Genomic DNA, 17,779 nt, shown 5'->3' with positions numbered 1-17,779 from the left:
CGCCTGAAGCGTAGCGATGGTGGTTTGAATGTGTTCGAAATCTTGATAAGCCTCCAATTGAATTTTTATGTTCGCGACGCTTTTGCTGATGACCTGCAGTTCGTCTGACGATGGTAGGTTCGTCATGGTATCTTCCAAAGTCTGTAACTTGGATTTAATTTCTTCCAACGTGCCGGCGAATTCTTCTTGTAATTTGGAAACAACAACATGCAAGCGTTCTACATCAATATCCTTCACGACGGTTTGAAGTTCAGAGAAATTCTTTTCGATTGCCGAAGTTCGTTCTTCGATTTCGAGTTTCAATTTTTCCAAATCTTCATTTTTCGATTGAAATTGTTGTAATTTGGCCAAATCATTTTGAAGCTTATCCACGCTCAACTGTATATTTTGAACGTTGTCGTAAGAAGGTACGTCGACATAATTTTTTATGAGCGTTTTCAGTTCGGAATCGATTTTCAGAATGGGGTCGAGACATTGCGTTTGGAGCGTAGCGATCTCCGACTCTAAACTTTTGTTTAAGGTCTCCTGCAAAGCGATCAAATCGCTCCTCAACTTTTTAATTCGGACGTCGAGCATGAGAATCTCTTCTGCGTGGTCTACACGCTTGGTGTTGCCGAAAATGTCGTTAGGCATTTTTGGTTAACGGTTATTTATAATAGGATAGACGATTCGTAATTCTACGAAGAGAGGAATGAGTTTGTCGTAATCTCCTAGGAGTTCCACGTATAAACAATCTCCTGCAGAAACATCGTAAGTAATGTTAGAAAGCATCTTGTCGTGCTTGATTCGAAAAATGTTCTTGCCGGTAGATATTTTGATTTCGCCTACGTTTTCCGGATTCACGGTGATTTGAAGTTTTCCATCGATCGGAATTTTGTAAAAATGTAAATTGTTATTAAAAACGTAAAACATCTTGCCCACATCGTCATCCAGTTTTGTCCAAATGCTGTTAAGGTGAACGATGAGTAGACCATTGAGTTTAGTTAACACGGAAGGTAAGAGGTTATTGGAATTTATTGGTGCAGTTTCCATAATGGTCTGTTTGCGAAAACCGAAAAGATTCATTGTTCCTGTTATTTAAATTAAATTTCTACATGCTGTGCCCCTTCATAGATCGAATAAAGAGAAGAGAAGAGAAGATTTTATCTGCGGCGATGCAATTCAAAAAGCTCGAGAACATGTAATTATGAAGAAGAAAAAAGTAAGAGTTGAATTTAATGAGCCTCGTGTTTAGAGCGAGCCTTAACGACATAATTACAACTTGCAACTTTTCATCGCCCGAGGGCTCCCCTTTCATTTTTTTTTTCCTCCGTCTGTTTTTTGAAAAATAGCAAAAAACACAGCGAACTTCATGGCTATGGGGTTACAGTTAACACACGTCACATTTATCGCTTCCATTGCAGTGGCCCCACTCTCTGGTATGTATTTGACAATCGAGAACACGCAACTTGTTGTCCCTTGCATCCAATGCGACCTTGGTTACGCGCGTCGTGTACAGTTCGTGTAAAGTATTCGCAATGCGATGATCTGTGCTGAGTTTTTTTTCACCATGAAAAAGGCATTCTTTGTAGTCTTTCATGTTGAATTTAGCAGTACTTGTTCTTCCTACCCCTTTCGCTTTCTTGATCTCTTTCTTATCTGCAATCTTGACGCAGTACATTTTGGCACGAAGCCCCGCAAATTCGCTGATGTAATTACCAGCCGCTTCGTCTTTGAACTTTCCTATGATCATTTTGTTTTCCGTCGAATGCAAGTGATGGCCTGATGGTAAGTTACTGAAATCAAAAAGATGCTTCATCGAACTCAGATCACGTTCGAGGCTTGGTGTTTGGATTAGAAAAATGAAGCTATCCGTGTCAATGTAGCATATTTGGATGTTATCTCCGTAAAAGAGTTGAAACTGGTCGTAGTACGATTGGTACATGTGCAATTTTGATAGTTCAAGGACGGTGGCACCTATGGCAATCGGCTTGTTGAGCATCACTTGCTTCTTGTTCTTCTCGACGAATACCAGATTCTCGTCGAAAATGGTGAAGTTTTTGAAGTAGGGGGACGCGACAATCTTTTCGAATTTCTTTTCGTCCGTGACCAACGTTGCGTCGATGTAATTGCGCACGTTCTCCATCGTCTTGCCGTAGATGGCGTTGTTGAACAGTTTGTACAGATCCTTGTCTGCAGGCGATGTCGATTGCGCTCTGCGTCGCGTGTTCTCGGCTATGTATGGTTCCAGCCACCTGCTCTGCCTAAATTTCAATCCTCTGTGTATTTTCTTCAGCTGCAAGCCGTGACGCACGTAGAATTGAAGGAGTCGGTAGTGCACAACGTAATTCCTCTTGTTCTCCACGCTTAGTATGAGTTTTGGCTCCGATGATCCTCCAGGTGGCTTCTCTTTGGTGGGGGCCAGGGCGAATCCGTGATGTTTCTCGTGAAGCGTTTCGGGATAATCGAGATCCACTTCCAAGAAACAGCCCCATTCGTTATCTTCGCTCCAGTTGAGAAAAAAATCCTCGCAGGAGAGTTCCTCTTTGGTCATCCACGCGTAGTCGCTGATGGGAAGACACTGGGACATGGAGTGGCCGTACAGGTTGTTGACATCCCAGTAGACGATGTAGGTGTTGGGCTTCGATGCATCGTAACCAGGCGTACGAGGATTGTTTGCCTGAGCATGGCGTCGGGGACATTGGACGATGCCACCGCGTATCGCACTCTCCATGAAGGCATACTGTTCCTTCTCTGCGATGAGTCCCAGTCCCATGTTGGTGTATTTCATCATCGATTCCCAAGTCAATCCCGGCGTCGTGAAGAAATACGCAGGATCCAACTTGTAGATCGAGATGCATCTCTTGCGAAACGACTCGAAAATGTCCATGAGGAGAGTCACGTCCAATTTCAAATACAGGTCGTGATAATCACGAAAAGTTTGGCAATTGAAGGCCGTCCACACACTACGGGCGTGTTCGTAGTCCTCTTCGGAACAGACGTCCTCCGTGAGATGGGAATAAAATGCCTCCCGGGGTGGAAGTTCCGTCTCGTCAAATTTGTCGAAATCGTTGACGTACTCGTAGGTGTAGACGCCCTTGCGACGCAACAGATTCAAATTTTCAGCTCCTCCCGAAAAACACATTTGCTTGGTGGCCACAAGATCTTCGTCGCCGAGTTGAGCTGCAAGGGTGGCCAGGCTGGAGGACAGGAAATTGTACGAATCCAGGATTCTAACTTCCACACTTCCTCCTTCTTCGAGAGGGATCCACACTCTCACCGCGATGTACTTCTCACTCGTTCTCGGAATGATACTGATTCGAGTCGTTATGTTGTAGAGCTCTTTGACGAACAGATGCGTATCGTACTTCTCCGTGTAATGCAGAAACACGGCAACGAAATGCGACTCCTTAATCTTAAGATTGCACGAATTACAGATCGTGCTCAGGAATAATCCATTCTGATGGTCATGGTGTACGACCTTGTGATTTTCGGGGGTGAAAGCTTGGTCACACTCCGCGCATCTTGTCGCCGTGTCATGTCTCCGCTGTTGTTCCGTCGTGAGAGCAGGTGGAGAAACGTAAGAGCCTTTCAGGCTGGGTGCAAGTTCTTTCGCGCATTCCGCTATCTTCTTAACAAAATGTTTTGCCGCATCAGGTCCGCAATACAAGATGACATCATTCAATTTTTCTCCGTAGATGGAGAAACTGCAAGGCTCGTGGTGAAAAATTTGGATTGTGCTTGAGGTAGAGGGATCAGGGTTGCAAGACGTCATGGGAACTTGGAAGCTTTCAAAGTCGGCATAAAGGACAGCGGGATGGTGGAGAAGAGCCTGGTGTTTCTGAAATTTCATCTTGGTTCCGGGTTCCGGCATGACATCTTCGGGTTCTGCAGTCACGGAGCCAAAACACTTGTGCTGTTCTTTCGTCTTCTTTCCCACGCGAAAAATTCTCAAACATCGATCGCAAATTTCGATCTTATCGTGATCCTTGCTGATCTGTCTTCCTACTAATCGTGAGAAATTCCGTATCAAACTGTAACGGCCATCTACAAGCAAGAGTCGAATTACATTATTCTGGCTTCTCGCAGGTCTTAACACACGAATGTTGCCGGAATCGTCAACCCCAAACACAGAAATATCGAGATCTTCTCTTTTTTCCTCTCTATAGTTTTTTAAAAATTGATTGATCTTATTCAGGGGCACAGGATAGGAAATTCCTCTCATCATATTCTCATATCCCCCCTCATATCCTCTGTAATTGGACAGACGTTGGGGGTGATTATTAGCTGGGTGTAATGCGGCGATGACAGACCATAGGAAACTCTTCGCATCATTACTTTTTATGTTCAACACTGCATTTTGCTTTTTTTTTGTTTTTTTGTTTTTTTGAGCGCTGCGTAATGGTTTGAAATTGCAGACTCGAAGCTGTAACATGTGGCTGCGACCGCAAAGACTCCATCCACTTCCACGACCTTCAAACTCTTCTTGTTTTTGTCCCAAGTGCTCGAATAGCCGTGTCACAATTTCCTCCAAATCGTCGTGATTGCTCTCATGTAAGCCTTTGCACCCTACGTAAAAGCTGAAAGTGCTTGACTCGGACGAGACAACTTTCTCATACAGCAGGGTCAAGACGAGATGAATTTTAACTGCAACATTAACGATGCAATCCCGTAATTGATCAACTACTAGAGATTTCACATTGTCGAGGAAGGTGCTCGAGTCACATTTTTCGTCAGCTCCAGATTTATACGTCATAATGCGTGCACTTTTATTCAAAGCACCGCCGCATTCATGCGCATCAATGCGAGATTTCTTTGCCGGGGGGGCTACGACATCATGTTCCGGTAGACGACATTTTTTCAAATGCCTAGCAATATTAGGTTTAGAAATTAATTTTCCACAGTTGCGACATGCCACTTTCCCGCAAAGACCGGAGGGACCTGGTTGCGGTTCCATTTTTCCTCTGTTATTTATATATACAGATAAATTTTTTTGGGGGGGTTGGTAGGGGAAAGCACACTGAAACAGAAGGAAAAAAAGTTGAAAAAATGCTAGACATTTTTTTTTTCCTTCCACATATATATATTATTAGCGAGCCCAACTTAAGAGTTCAGTATGGGGCTTATGGCAACAGCGTTGCCGCATGGTGTGCAGTAGAAGAAAGCTCCAGTGCACATCGAGCGTCTGCTGTGGTACACGCAACAACAAAAGTTAGTGGTCAACGGGGCTGTTCACTGCCAAACTTTTCCTCTAGAGGCACCAGCCCTGTTTGTCCCTAAATAATTTCGTTCGTCATCTGGTTGCCCTAAGCTTTACATTGGAGTGCGATAGGATGGCTATTCAAATGTTATTTTCAACGAAGGTAAGAACTTCTTGTGTAAATCGATAACAAAAAAATTGTTTAGCAAAAGCTTTAGGATTATGTAGCAAGTCATAAATTTCTGAAAATTACGTTGTCCTGAACCTAAGAATTAATATATTAAAGCGCAACGACAGGGTAGCTCAGACGGGCTAAATATAGTATATTTATGCACAAAGAGCACTAAACTAGACGTTATTTTGGTCGTCCCTAGCTGCTATGGGTCTATAATTTAAAAAAAAATAGATTTCTGCACTACGGTTTTATGTTTCCTCTTGTTGCAACTTGCGAGTATGTGCAATTCAACGGCGAGAGTAGGAATCGGGGAAACTACCTAAATTACAAAAAGAAAATGTATTAAGTGGATAAGCGCATAATATTTATTATTATACACTATGCCCTATCCTATAACTTAATATTAACATATGTTTTCTTTGTATGAAGCAGACATTTCCCCCTCGTATTTTCGTCCTTTTAAGATTATAATTCCTGTAAATAAGAAAATCCTAGAGGTTGCGAGATATGAAACAGAATGTAACATATTTCTTGTAATAACTATTCTTCTCAATAAATGTGTATGTATAAAATAGAGAACTATATTTACTAGCTATGAGGAAAAGTATGATATCACGATAAAAAATAAGTCGGGTATTAATAACAACTAGCTATAAAAAAAGTGCAGTTGCGTGGAATTATTATGTATTATTCTTTACCAGATTCACAAGAATAAAACACTTAAATTGTGAAAATTCAAGGTGACGTAAACAAGTGCTGTGCAAATTTAATGCTATTTTTAGATCCGATATCTTTTCTGTTATTGACGATCGTCTTATTAAAATTCTTAGTTTCACAACACTGATGTTCCGATATAATTTCCGATGTTAAGATGAAATTAAACTTGCAATTTAATGTAATAGCAGCACGTTCAGCATCAAATTCCCCTTATATTTAAATATGGGAGAACAATTGCCCATCAAAAGCGTGGGGTCACAACATGGGTGCTGGCACCTACAATAGTTTGCTTTGACTGGAACATACAAGAATGCATGACTTGGTGGGAAGCTGTTCATTCTTGCAGCTGTTGGTCCACAATAATGACGGTCCGTGGAGGAAGATTTGAAAATAACTGTTTCCGAATATACTTTTTATACGTCTTGCTCTCTATTTTATCACAGTGTTTTTTCTTTCCTTTATGCACATAAAGGCGACAACGTTACCACTGCCCCATCGGGGAGGCCTCTTTCACATTTTTCGGTGCACTGTCTCATTTGAAACTGAACAGTGTTCATTATAATACCGGCATACACCAAAGGACCCCGGTCGTCGCATTTTAATTAAGGGATTAGAGTTCCATACCCTGTGGAGGCATTTAAAGGTTCGTATCTCACATAAAACCGTAAGTCCGTCCAGTCCCAATTAACATATCTGTGCAGAAAAGTGAATTTAAAACTCAATTAATCAAAAACTAGAGGTGTGAAATAGATGAAGTTCTGTTGTATTTGTGTAATAGAAAAAAGACAGACATTGGAAATATTCAATCTAAAATGCCCTCGCTTTGTGTCCATCAGTTAATATTATTGCCTTTCAAACAACAAGTTCCGGATTAAATTTACTTAGGTATCTCATAAATCTATTCCCCCTATTTATGCATTTGCGTCAAACTTTACTATCTGGAAAAGAACTGCTCGATTATTTTATGTTCTTTTAATATAATGCTATCTAACTTTTTATAATAGTTAGTCATCCTTTGGGAAGAGCAAGTGAACCGGGGATATTCCCGCTAGATCCACCAATGCATACAATATGCCTGTTTTCAGAGAAAAATTCCCCAAAACAAGAAAGCCCACACACAAATAATAAATTTCTTGACCTGGCCCCCAAGACGGAAGCCTATTCACGAACTTTTGCCTGGCCATTCCCCACCCCCTTCCCTCTTCCCAACACGTGTTTGCAGCGAGTGGCAACAGGGGGATGGCTGTTATTTTTGACTCCCCAAATCGCGCTTAACATAAGAAAGGAAAGCGCATTTTTTGAATGTTCTGAATTGTAATAGAAGGTATAGAGCATCAAAACCTTACATTTCTTCTCCTTTTTGCATATTTATTATTTTCTCTTCGCATGTTAATAACTTTTGTTTCTGGCAGAATGGGGATGGGGATCTCAAAAATAAAAGCCCATAACAGCCCATACTAAACTCTTAACTTGGGCTCCTCTATAGACGCGAACAGTATGTGTGTGTGTGTGTGTGTGTGTGTGTGTGTGTGTGTGTGTGTGTGTGTGTGTGTGTGTGTGTGTGTGTGTGTGTGTGCACTGTTGTAGGAGGTAAAAAATATGCGACATGTAAGTGTGTGTGTCAATTTTTTTATGACTCCTCTTGAATATATGTGTGTCAGACGCAAAACAAAATATAAATATATCATGAAAAAAATAAAAACTTACCTTTCAAAAGAGATAGAGAGACTTCAAAAACTTGTAGCTCACTAAAAAAAACTTCCACAATGATATGTATGTATGTATACTGCCAAACAAACAAATTAAAAAATACTGAACTGCCACGATTGACGTTCACCTTTCAAGAAAAATAGAGAGACTTGAAAATAAACTTGTAGCTCACTAAAAAAACTTCCACGATGATATGTATGTATGTATACTGCCAAACAAACAAATTAAAAAATACTAAACTGCCACGATTGACGTTCACTATGATAGAAAGAAAACTGCTACGTTATATATAGGAATCCCCACCCCACAGGATTACCCCTCCTTTGGTGGGGTGATGACCTGCAGCCGGGTCGCTTCGAGGCCAAAGCTCGAAACACGCAACAGGCTATAGATAAAATAATGATATCTCGCTTCTCGGGGCAGAGAGCTGCGAGAGGAGAATTTCCACGCAGGCCGGGTGATGACCTGCAGCCGGGTCGCTTCGAGGCCGAAGCTCGAAACACGCAACAGGCTATAGATAAAATGATGATATCTTGCTTCTCGGGGCAGAGAGCTGCGAGAGGAGAATTTCCGCGCAGGTTGGATGATTGATGGCCTGACAGGTGATCGCTTCGAGGCCGAAGCTCGAAACACGCAACAGGCTAGAGATAAAATGATGATATCTCGCTTCTCGGGGGCAGAGCTGCGAGAGGAGAATTTCCACGCAGGTTGGATGATTGATGACCTGCCAGGCGATCGCTTCGAGGCTCGAAGCACGCAGTAGGCCGGATAATGATATCTCGCTTCTCGGGGGCAGAGTGTTGCGAGAGGAGAATTTCCACGCAGGTTGGATGATTGATGGCCTGGCAGGCGCTTCGAGGCTCGAAGCACGCAGTAAACTAAAACACAATAAGCGCTATAGTCAATGTCCTAGCAATAAGAAGCGCCAGCGCGCGCGCGTGTGGCACATCGTTCCCGAGAGAGGTTTACAAAGGTCACGATATACAAACATTGGTGACCGGGACTTTTGAGGTTTTGGCGAACGCCAAATGAGTAAAATAAATTTTTGATGTTTTGGTGCCGTTTTCTTCGTTGCGAAACATCGTCAGCGTAATAAATGAGGCGCGCGCGCGTGTGTGTGGCACATCGTTCCCGAGAGAGGTTTACAAAGGTCACGATATACAAACATTGGTGTCCCCGAGACTTGGAAGATTACGATAAGGTGCATAAGATGAGAGGATGAGAGGATGAGAAGATGAGAGGATGAGAGGATGAGAGGATGAGAAGATGAGAGGATGAGAGGATGAGAGGATGAGAGGATGAGAGCTCATCTTTCACTCATCACTGCTTTTCTGCGCCGTGAAACATCGTCAGCGTAATAAATAAGGCGCAAAACAGGGAGAGAAAGTGAGTTTTTGAGGTTTTTGTGGTCGTTTGGTCAAGAAATCAGAATTGGCCTCAAAGGCATATTTACTATCTACTTTTGATATATCACATAACCCCCTTTCCTTTGAAATTTTTGCGTTGAATTCAATATAGCGGTCAACAATATGCCGGATCTGCGCTTGACACACACGACTAGGGATCTCCCTGTGCCTAACCTATTTCTTTTATGACCAATTATACCCAGGATAACTCCTTCACATTTTGTAGGGGGTGTTAAGGGACATTTGACTCTTCATAGTTCATGTAATGGGGCTTTTATCAATCACAGAGTTACACATATTATTTTGTATCTTCTGAACCCATTGCAGTCCCAGAATGATTTTTTGGTATGTTTTAGAGTATGGTATGAGGGACCAAATATATTTTTTCACGATTTTTGGTGATGACATGTTTTGAGATATTCAAGGTCAAAGGTCAAGGTCACGTGACAAAATTATATTTTTATTCAAAGGTAGGCTTGTTATATATCACTGGAAAGCTTATTTAATTCCCTGTACAATAAGCTTTATTTGAGCTTCCTAGGCGAAATAGGGGCGGAGTTACAACACATTTAGTATAGCTAAGCGGGCTCAAAAAAGGCAATTTCTGCAAACTTTGACCTTGAATAATTTAACAATTACAAGACGCACGACACTAAAAATGTTCATAGTTACTAAGTTCTATGCATAGTTTCAACTCCCCAAATTTCATGAAAATCTGAGATGGTCAGGTTAAAAATTGCACATATCTGTGTTGATTTGGCATGGAATGACTCTATAGTAATTTCACCCTGATAGCACTTCTGCTGGTATGACATTATTTCCATCTCTTTTCGAATCTTATCCTAAAGTAAAAACAAATGCCAGTGGCAACCAATAAGCTATCCATGGTATGCGTATATTTAGCTTAAAAATGTTATTTTGTGATGCCTCGTTGCATCGAAATGAGGGCTTGAAGAGCAAAGTGTTCCTAAGAAAAGTTGTTCACTTTGATTTTCTCTACACACTGTGAATGTTGTTGGTGGTGTATGACGATAACGTATGTATTTATGTCCAAAAGAGTTAGAGGTAGCAAATGATTATGATGGTAAAATAAATTTCGATTGACGGAATATCTTAAATAATTCTACTTAATTTCTTATGATAATATTATGCAGTGCATTTAAAAAGAAAAGAAAAAAGACGTCTGTTAAAAGTACTTCAGAAAAACAATCTACAATTTTCACAAAAATTATTCTGTTGTAAAGTGACTGACACTTATATTCAATAATCCTAAGCCATTCTGTGACTGGCAGAATTGATACCATTTACAAAAAACCCTGATGTTTGCGAAAACAGACAAGGTTTTGTAGGCTCCTGCTCAGTAGCAGCCATAAGAGCTCCGCAGATCCCGTTGTGCGAGAGCGAGCGGGGGCCAGCGGAGGTAAAAGGGACCACTTAAACAGTTGGTTTCGTACCATATTCATTAAGGAACCTTTGTTCCACAATGTAAAGAACATTCAAAATTCCCCCGTGTAAAACTAATATGAATGATAATACGAAACAATGACACTGTAATTGAAGAAATCATTCATTAGTCAAGGGTTTAGTTTGTCGAGTGTCAAACAAATTATATTGACCAGAAAAATAATAATAAAATGTTAGTAATGCACACAATATTTGCAAAATGATTTGCGTTACCTGATCAATGTCTGTACTGGTGCAAGAGTCTCTCTTCATAGCAAACAGGGTCCGAGGCAGACTCCGTGACTCATGTTTTAGAGAAGTACCAAAAAATCCACCTAATGATTTTTTTAGTATTCATCTCAGTAGGTAAAATGTAAACATATCAATCATATGTCTTGGCTTCGATTTTCAGTGGCAGCACATTTCAATTTCAAATATATCCAGTACAGATATTCCTATTAGTGCCAAACTTTGTATTTGTATTCTGTGACAGTCTGGAAAAGGATGTTGTCGAAGGACTCTATTTCATGTTGCATGATTTTTTTGTTCGTTGGCAATGGCATGTAATGATGTCATCGCTTTTCATTATAGTTAGTCTTGGCTTTTGGGGGCACGTACCCTATGGACCCCGGTAGATCCGCCAATGAGACAAACACACACATCCATGCCTTAACAAGGGATCGAATCTGAGATGTCTGCCTTCTTAGCGCGATACGCTGACCACTGCCGGCGTTGGGACTCATCTGAGTGGAATTCGTATTGAAACTGCATAGGAGAACTACTTCTGAATACCATGACTTCTACACTAAAATTTATTTCTTGTTTCTTATTAATTTTACTTTCTTAAAATGTTATATATTTTCACAAAATATTTTGTTTACCTTCTCCCGTTTGTCTCGCACTTTTGCTTGCAACTCAGTTGCTTTCTCAACTAGTAGATGTCGCTTCCTCTCCGCTTCTCGTCTTTGTCTAAGGACCTCATTTATTTCTACTAGTAATCGCTCTTCTGAAAGAAAAAAAAAACATATTTTTATTTTGAATGCTGAATACAATTGATAAGACCAAAGTATGAAAGTAATGATAATTCATGCTATTCGTCTGTGAAATATTGACGTGAAATGATGAAATGAAAATATGAAGTGTTTAAATGATTGTAAGCCAGGTTACCCTCTTTCAAAATTTTGTGGGACTTTGAGTATGAATCAGAACATTAGCTTTTATAATTGGTAGTAAACTGCGAGTGGCTACAATGGAAAGGAAAATTTTAAGTCAAAGTTGAATGCCATATCATTCCCTAACTTCGATTTGCTCTCTGGTAAAGCAATCAGAAAATGACGCATGTTTCTTCAACAATTGGCAATTGTTATTGTTAATTTTTTTGTTATGCGATTCACAATTCCATACACAATTAACTTTAAAGAAGCGAATTTGAAAATTAAAACAGTGTTGTCAGTAATATTAGATTCAGGGTAGTATTGGATTGTGTATTACTATAAGAAATAAGTAGATAAAATGACTTAAAAATTACATATGATGTATAAATATACGTAAACACACATCCAAAAATATTAAAGATAATGTGATTATTATTTCAATCAATAAATGAAGTATTCCTAGCTGCAGAAAGGGTACTTATGAAATTGATATTGCAAAATGAAAGAGAAAAATACATGGAAATAATTCGGAAACAATTACTCCCATATTTGGAAATGGCAAAACCAAACAAGCCATATTTAACTTACCACTGATGTCCTTCGATACAGATCCATTCGTTTCCAATATTTTGTATCCAGTATCATTACCTGAGAATAGAAACAGTCTATCTATCATTTGCTGAAGCTGAAGACTTACCCTTATAGTGTTTCTTACCCATTAGCATCACTCCTGATAAAGATAGGCTAAAAGAATTTCATCAAATCTCTTCACACATTTACATGTTCAGTAACTACATTTTAAGTTGTAATGAACTTATATTATTATTATTTCGACTTTGTACGCATATTGCTATCTGTTCTCTACATTTTTGAAACAAACATACAGATTAATTTCTTGGAATTTGTGGAGTATGTGTGTCGAGCCTTTGATAGTGCTGCTATTAATATCAATGCAAGCCTTGTAAATTTTGAGGGAGAGTGTAAAATTTTCACAGGACAGTTTCATTTAACGTCAGTTTATCTTATGTTTCTTTCTTTATTCATATACATTATTTTTTTAAAATAAATTTTCTGATTAGGAAGGGGTCAGAACTTCCACAGAAAAATAGTAATTACAGGTCTGTGCATTTTCTCGTTTTATTTTGCTTTAGATAAATCTTTTCCATGCAGTTTAATTAAGTCTTAATCTTAATTCCACAAACACAATTTTACGCCACTCAAGATTTCGTTACAATTTGTCTCTTCTTTACACGCAGTTTATTTATCTCGTGAGCTCTGAAAATCCACCGAGATACACTCCTTCCTTTCTATTGTTGCTGTGGGGTCTCGTGATAGTGGCGAGTATGTAGAATCGGTTAGCAGTTTGTAGTTATCAAACTATTACTGAAGCATCCACTTTGTCATTTGGAAGTATAGTGTAAGGGCATGTATTGCTCGGTCAAGATAACCAAAGTTATCCTCACAGAGATCATCAAGCTATGCCAGCTAAGCCATTCCTTACTTGCGAGGTGGCGACTGTTTGTTCCCGATGGAAATTCCGAAACTTCCGCAAGGAAAGCGGAAGACGAGGGGGTCATCGAGGGGTCGTGGCAGTAGGAGGTGCGAGTGGAGAATCAGTCAGTCAGTTAGTATTTTCTCATACATCGAGGTGGTGAGGAGTGGCACATTGAACGGGGTGAGTTTGACCTTGGACTCGGTTAGCCCTTGCATGGACCGACATCGCCCACCTTCGGAGGATTCGCTTCGGTAGTAGCAATAACAAGTTTGTAAATAAATGGTCTGTGGAACGAGGAAAATGTTGCCGGTCGTTTGGTCGTTTCGATCCCCTTAAGTACCCAAGGTTAAGTAGAATGTCAGTTCGTTAACGAGGAAACAGCAATAGATATGTTTTTGTCTTCCCTTAAGGTTTTGAGTAGTGCAACGCAACCTTCTCTGCTGCTGAGATGTTTAAAGCGGTTGCATACGGAGCACTTTTACTGTTAGATCTGCTCAATGCTTTTAATGATGTCTTTCACTGGGATAGTCTTTAGTTCTAAGACGAAGTACAAGCCCTTCGAGGGATGGAAATTGTAGCTTCGCTAAACGCACTCTCTGTCAGTATTATCACAAATTTCTGAAATACTTTACGTAGTCTGGCTGAGTTGATTTCAAGTTGATTTCCTGAACTTGAAATTCCATTTGAAATGTAATGATGGAGTGTATTCCTTTCCAGTTTATAGGCGATGAAGGAGTAGGATTTACCACAAGTTCCAGCCGTTTGTCTTGCAGTGCGATTAACCAGTCGGGCGGCCCCGTTCCATATCAGGAACAGCAGTCGTCGTCCTCGTGGGCCTTCATTTATGTATCGACCTGCAGTTCCTCTCGAGTTGCGATGGAGCAGTCTTTGCAAGAAATTATGGTTGTCACTAAGCAATTTACCCGGTAGTCTATACCTAGCAACACATAATGAATGGATGAATACTAATGGAATTTTACCAATACTTCCGATTAGAAAGAGGCCACAAGTTACACAGAGAAATAGTATTTTAGGTCTCTGCAGGTTCCATCTTTTCTTTGCAGTTTAGTTAAGCCTTAAGTGTACAAGTAAAATTGTACCCCACTATAAAATCCCACCAGGATCGAGTCCATACGTCAACTACACAGAAGATTAAGAAACGCCATAGATATTCTGATAAACACATCCCATTCAAACACTGACGAAAGTCATTTCACACTTAACGTAAATCTTCAAAGTAAGATGTTTTGAAAAAATTTCAATATGCTGACCAAGGCAGAAAATTATTTTATTATAAAATATAAATTAAACGTAACGTTTCAACCTTCTAGCAAGGTCTTCTTCATACCATGGGGAAGACCACAGAAAAGATATGCGAAGTGCTTAGAAAAGCGGGCATTAAAACTTACAGGAAGGGAGGGAGAAGCATCTTAAGAATAGCGAAGAATGCTAACAAGAAAAAGGAAAACAGAGAAGAGGAAGAGGAAGGGATTATCTACGAAGTGAAATGTAAAGAATGTCAGAGTGTGTACATAGGAGAAAAGAAAAAGAGGCTGAAAGACAGGTTGAAACAACATAGGGATGAGGTACGACTTAAGAGAGAGAGAGAAATGCGATATTTAAACACACGAGAGAAACATGACATAGAGTGGAATGAGTCTAAGCAGATAGGAATGGAGAAGAGAATGCTAGTGAGAAAATGGAAAGAGGCCAAGGAAATAGAGAAGAAAGGTGAAGAAGACATAATGAACTGGAATGGGGGACTGATGATAAATAAAGAATGGAAGAAGGTGTTAGAAAGAGTGGAAAGGACAAGAGAGAAAGAGGAGAGAAGAAGGAAGAAGAATGAAGGAAATAGAGCGTGAGATAAAGAGTCCAAACACATTCACTTTCAGGTTAAAGTAAAGTTGACAAGCGAAAGCCACCTGCTAGAATGTAACTTTCTAATAGTCTGGAGGGGAGTATTTTTGTGTATATATATCTTCCTGTTCTTGTACCTTGTTACATTTGTACTTGGTACATAGTCTGAAGAAGACCTTGCTAGAAGGTTGAAACGTTACGTTTAATTTATATTTTATAATAAAATAAATTTCTGCCTTGGTCAGCATATTGAATTTTTTCATATCATGGTAACAAAGCTTAATGGTGTGATAATTGGACATTTTCCGAAGATGTTTTATACAGTCACGGACACTTCTGGCATGTAAATCATGCGATTGAAAGTCAATGGGCTTCTTACAACCCAGAAGTGTTCGTGACTGTACACGTCATGGAGCTTCAGGTAACCCCATATCCTGAAGATGAGCGTTTGAATATAGACGGGTCGAAGTACGGAAAAAAGTACCGCAAAGTACCAGAAAATTGCAATAAAAAATTTCTCATCGAATTCTTACCTGCTTGGTGTCCTAAAGAAGAAATAAGTCTACCGAAATCTGACCATCAGGACTGAGTATAGCTGGGTGAATGCCAAATTGATCGCTGGAACCCTTGAATCTGAGATCTGAAGGTCAAATTAATTCAAAATGATGCAAGAGGATTTTTGTCATAGTCTACAAAATCTGTTAATTCAAGATGGCAGCCAAAATGGGGGCCAAAATCAATAAACTATTTGATAGCTTGCAATTATAGTTATGTAGTATTTGCGAGTAAGATATCTATTGCAAGGTTGGAAGGTGAATGCTTCAACCTCAGCCAGTGAGTACTCTCCATTCGGTAAAGGAAGTCGTGCAGATGCTGATGGTATCAACTCTGGGCGTCAAGTATTCAGAGTTGTGACGGATAGCTCTGATGTGTATGTACTTGAAATGTCGTAAACGGCATATAAATTAACGTGACATAGAAGAAAAGCGATTCCACACATCTCCGGTTGCATATAAATAATCGTGTGCATAGTGATTCCTTCAACTGCAATACTGATCCATTTCTTTGGAACTTGATCTCTCTTGGAGATTCGAACTACAGCTATGCTAAAACAGACTTATTTGCCAAGATATCCCGAGTGATGTGAAAATCGGATGATCATGTGCTCTGAAAGGGCGGATTGAGTTCTCCTGTGGAAATATTCTCGCTTCTGACAACATATACCACAATGTTTATTTACGAAATGGCTATGATTTACCACTCCAATTTCAGAGAGAAAATGATGGAAAACTGAGATAATCTGGATGTTCTAAAGCTGCTGATCACGAGCAGACATTCCTCTAGACGCGTGCACATCTAGAGATGCATGGTGAGGAACAGTCAATAATGACGTATCTCCGCGACAAAATTAACGAGTTTTTCCTTACTACTTTACAGAGTATTTACGTATAATTAATCACAAAAAGTGGCAGAATATTTTACTTCCGGCCATTAGTACCAAACATTACATTGTTTATTTATGTAGTAAGCTTTGGAAATCCACCAGTGGACACTCTCTTAGACCTCCAGTTTGCCTGTGATGATGTCATCAAAATGGCTGCTATGAAACGCTCCTTCGATTCTTCTATCGTTAAGCAATTCTAGAATTAATAATCGGATTTTAATTTTTTATCATCTTACAGCTAATAAAATGTTCTTTCAGAAACGTTATGTTAATTATAATCGTCAAAATGCATCAACTATAACATTTTATTTCTTTGTAAAAAATACTTTTTTCAGAGACAGCTTTTTCCAAAACCAATACCCCCACTTAAGATCAATAAAAGATATATGCAATTTTTTCTAGAAAATACTCCACAAAATTATGGAGCTGTTTATGGTAGTTAGTGTGTCTGGAAAATTAAATCTACACTACAATTTTGTGTGTTGTATAAACGATTAGGAACATTTCGAGTCTTATGCCACAGGCACTGGTGGTATAAAAGGAATATGAATGTATGCCATTGCTTTGCTCTCTTGTATTCTTTCTTATTTTACATGACTTTTCTTCTGATTAGGCTAATTGCAATGATAACTAACTAACTCTCTAGCCTTCTTAAACCCGAAGGTTTATGACTGCCGCAACACAGGCCTTCCATCTGTCCCTATCTTGAGCAAGATCTATATACTCTTTTCCATCCCTACCGATTTCCCTTAGGTCCATCTCAACGTTGTCCCTCCATCTTCGTCTTGGCCTTCCTATAGGTCTCTTACCATCAGGTTTCCCAACAAGAATCCTGTGAACTCCTCTTTCCTCTCCCATTCATGCCACATGGCCTGCCCACCTAAGTCTTCTTGATTTAATTATTCTAATAATATCTGGACATGAATACAAATGATGTACTTCTAAATTATGTAATCTTCTCCACTCACCTGTCTCCTCATCCCTTTTAGGTCCAAATATTTTCCTAAGGATCTGATTTTCAAATACTCTCAATTTATGTTCCTCTTTCAATGTAAGGGACCAAGTTTCACACCCATATAATACTACAGGTAAAATTACTGTTTTGTATATTTTAACTTTTATTTTCTTAGATATTAAACGAGAAGACAAAAGTTTATGAAGAGAGAAGTAACATGCATTTCCTGAATTAAGCTTAC

At 39.6% G+C, this 17,779-nt stretch overlaps 1 protein-coding gene across 2 annotated transcripts in view; it reads right to left on the bottom strand.

The window, feature by feature from the left end:
- The window catches only part of LOC145984555 (spermatogenesis-associated protein 1-like), a 148,025-nt gene that overhangs the window by 38,506 nt on the left and 91,740 nt on the right, over positions 1–17,779 (bottom strand). Inside the window, exons 7-8 of one of the 2 annotated variants that reach the window (XM_083118204.1) lie at positions 12,373–12,432; positions 11,512–11,636 (exon numbers count right to left, since the gene is read on the bottom strand). In XM_083118204.1, coding sequence (XP_082974330.1) covers positions 11,512–11,636; positions 12,373–12,432 — 185 coding nt within the window. The remainder of the gene's footprint in view (positions 1–11,511; positions 11,637–12,372; positions 12,433–17,779) is intronic. The other variant, XM_083118205.1, reaches the window with a different exon arrangement.

The sequence above is a fragment of the Lepisma saccharinum genome, chromosome 2, assembly GCF_977018435.1.
Source record: "Lepisma saccharinum chromosome 2, izLepSacc3.1, whole genome shotgun sequence".
NCBI lineage: Eukaryota > Metazoa > Arthropoda > Insecta > Zygentoma > Lepismatidae > Lepisma > Lepisma saccharinum.
This window is presented reverse-complemented; position numbering and strand designations above follow the sequence as displayed.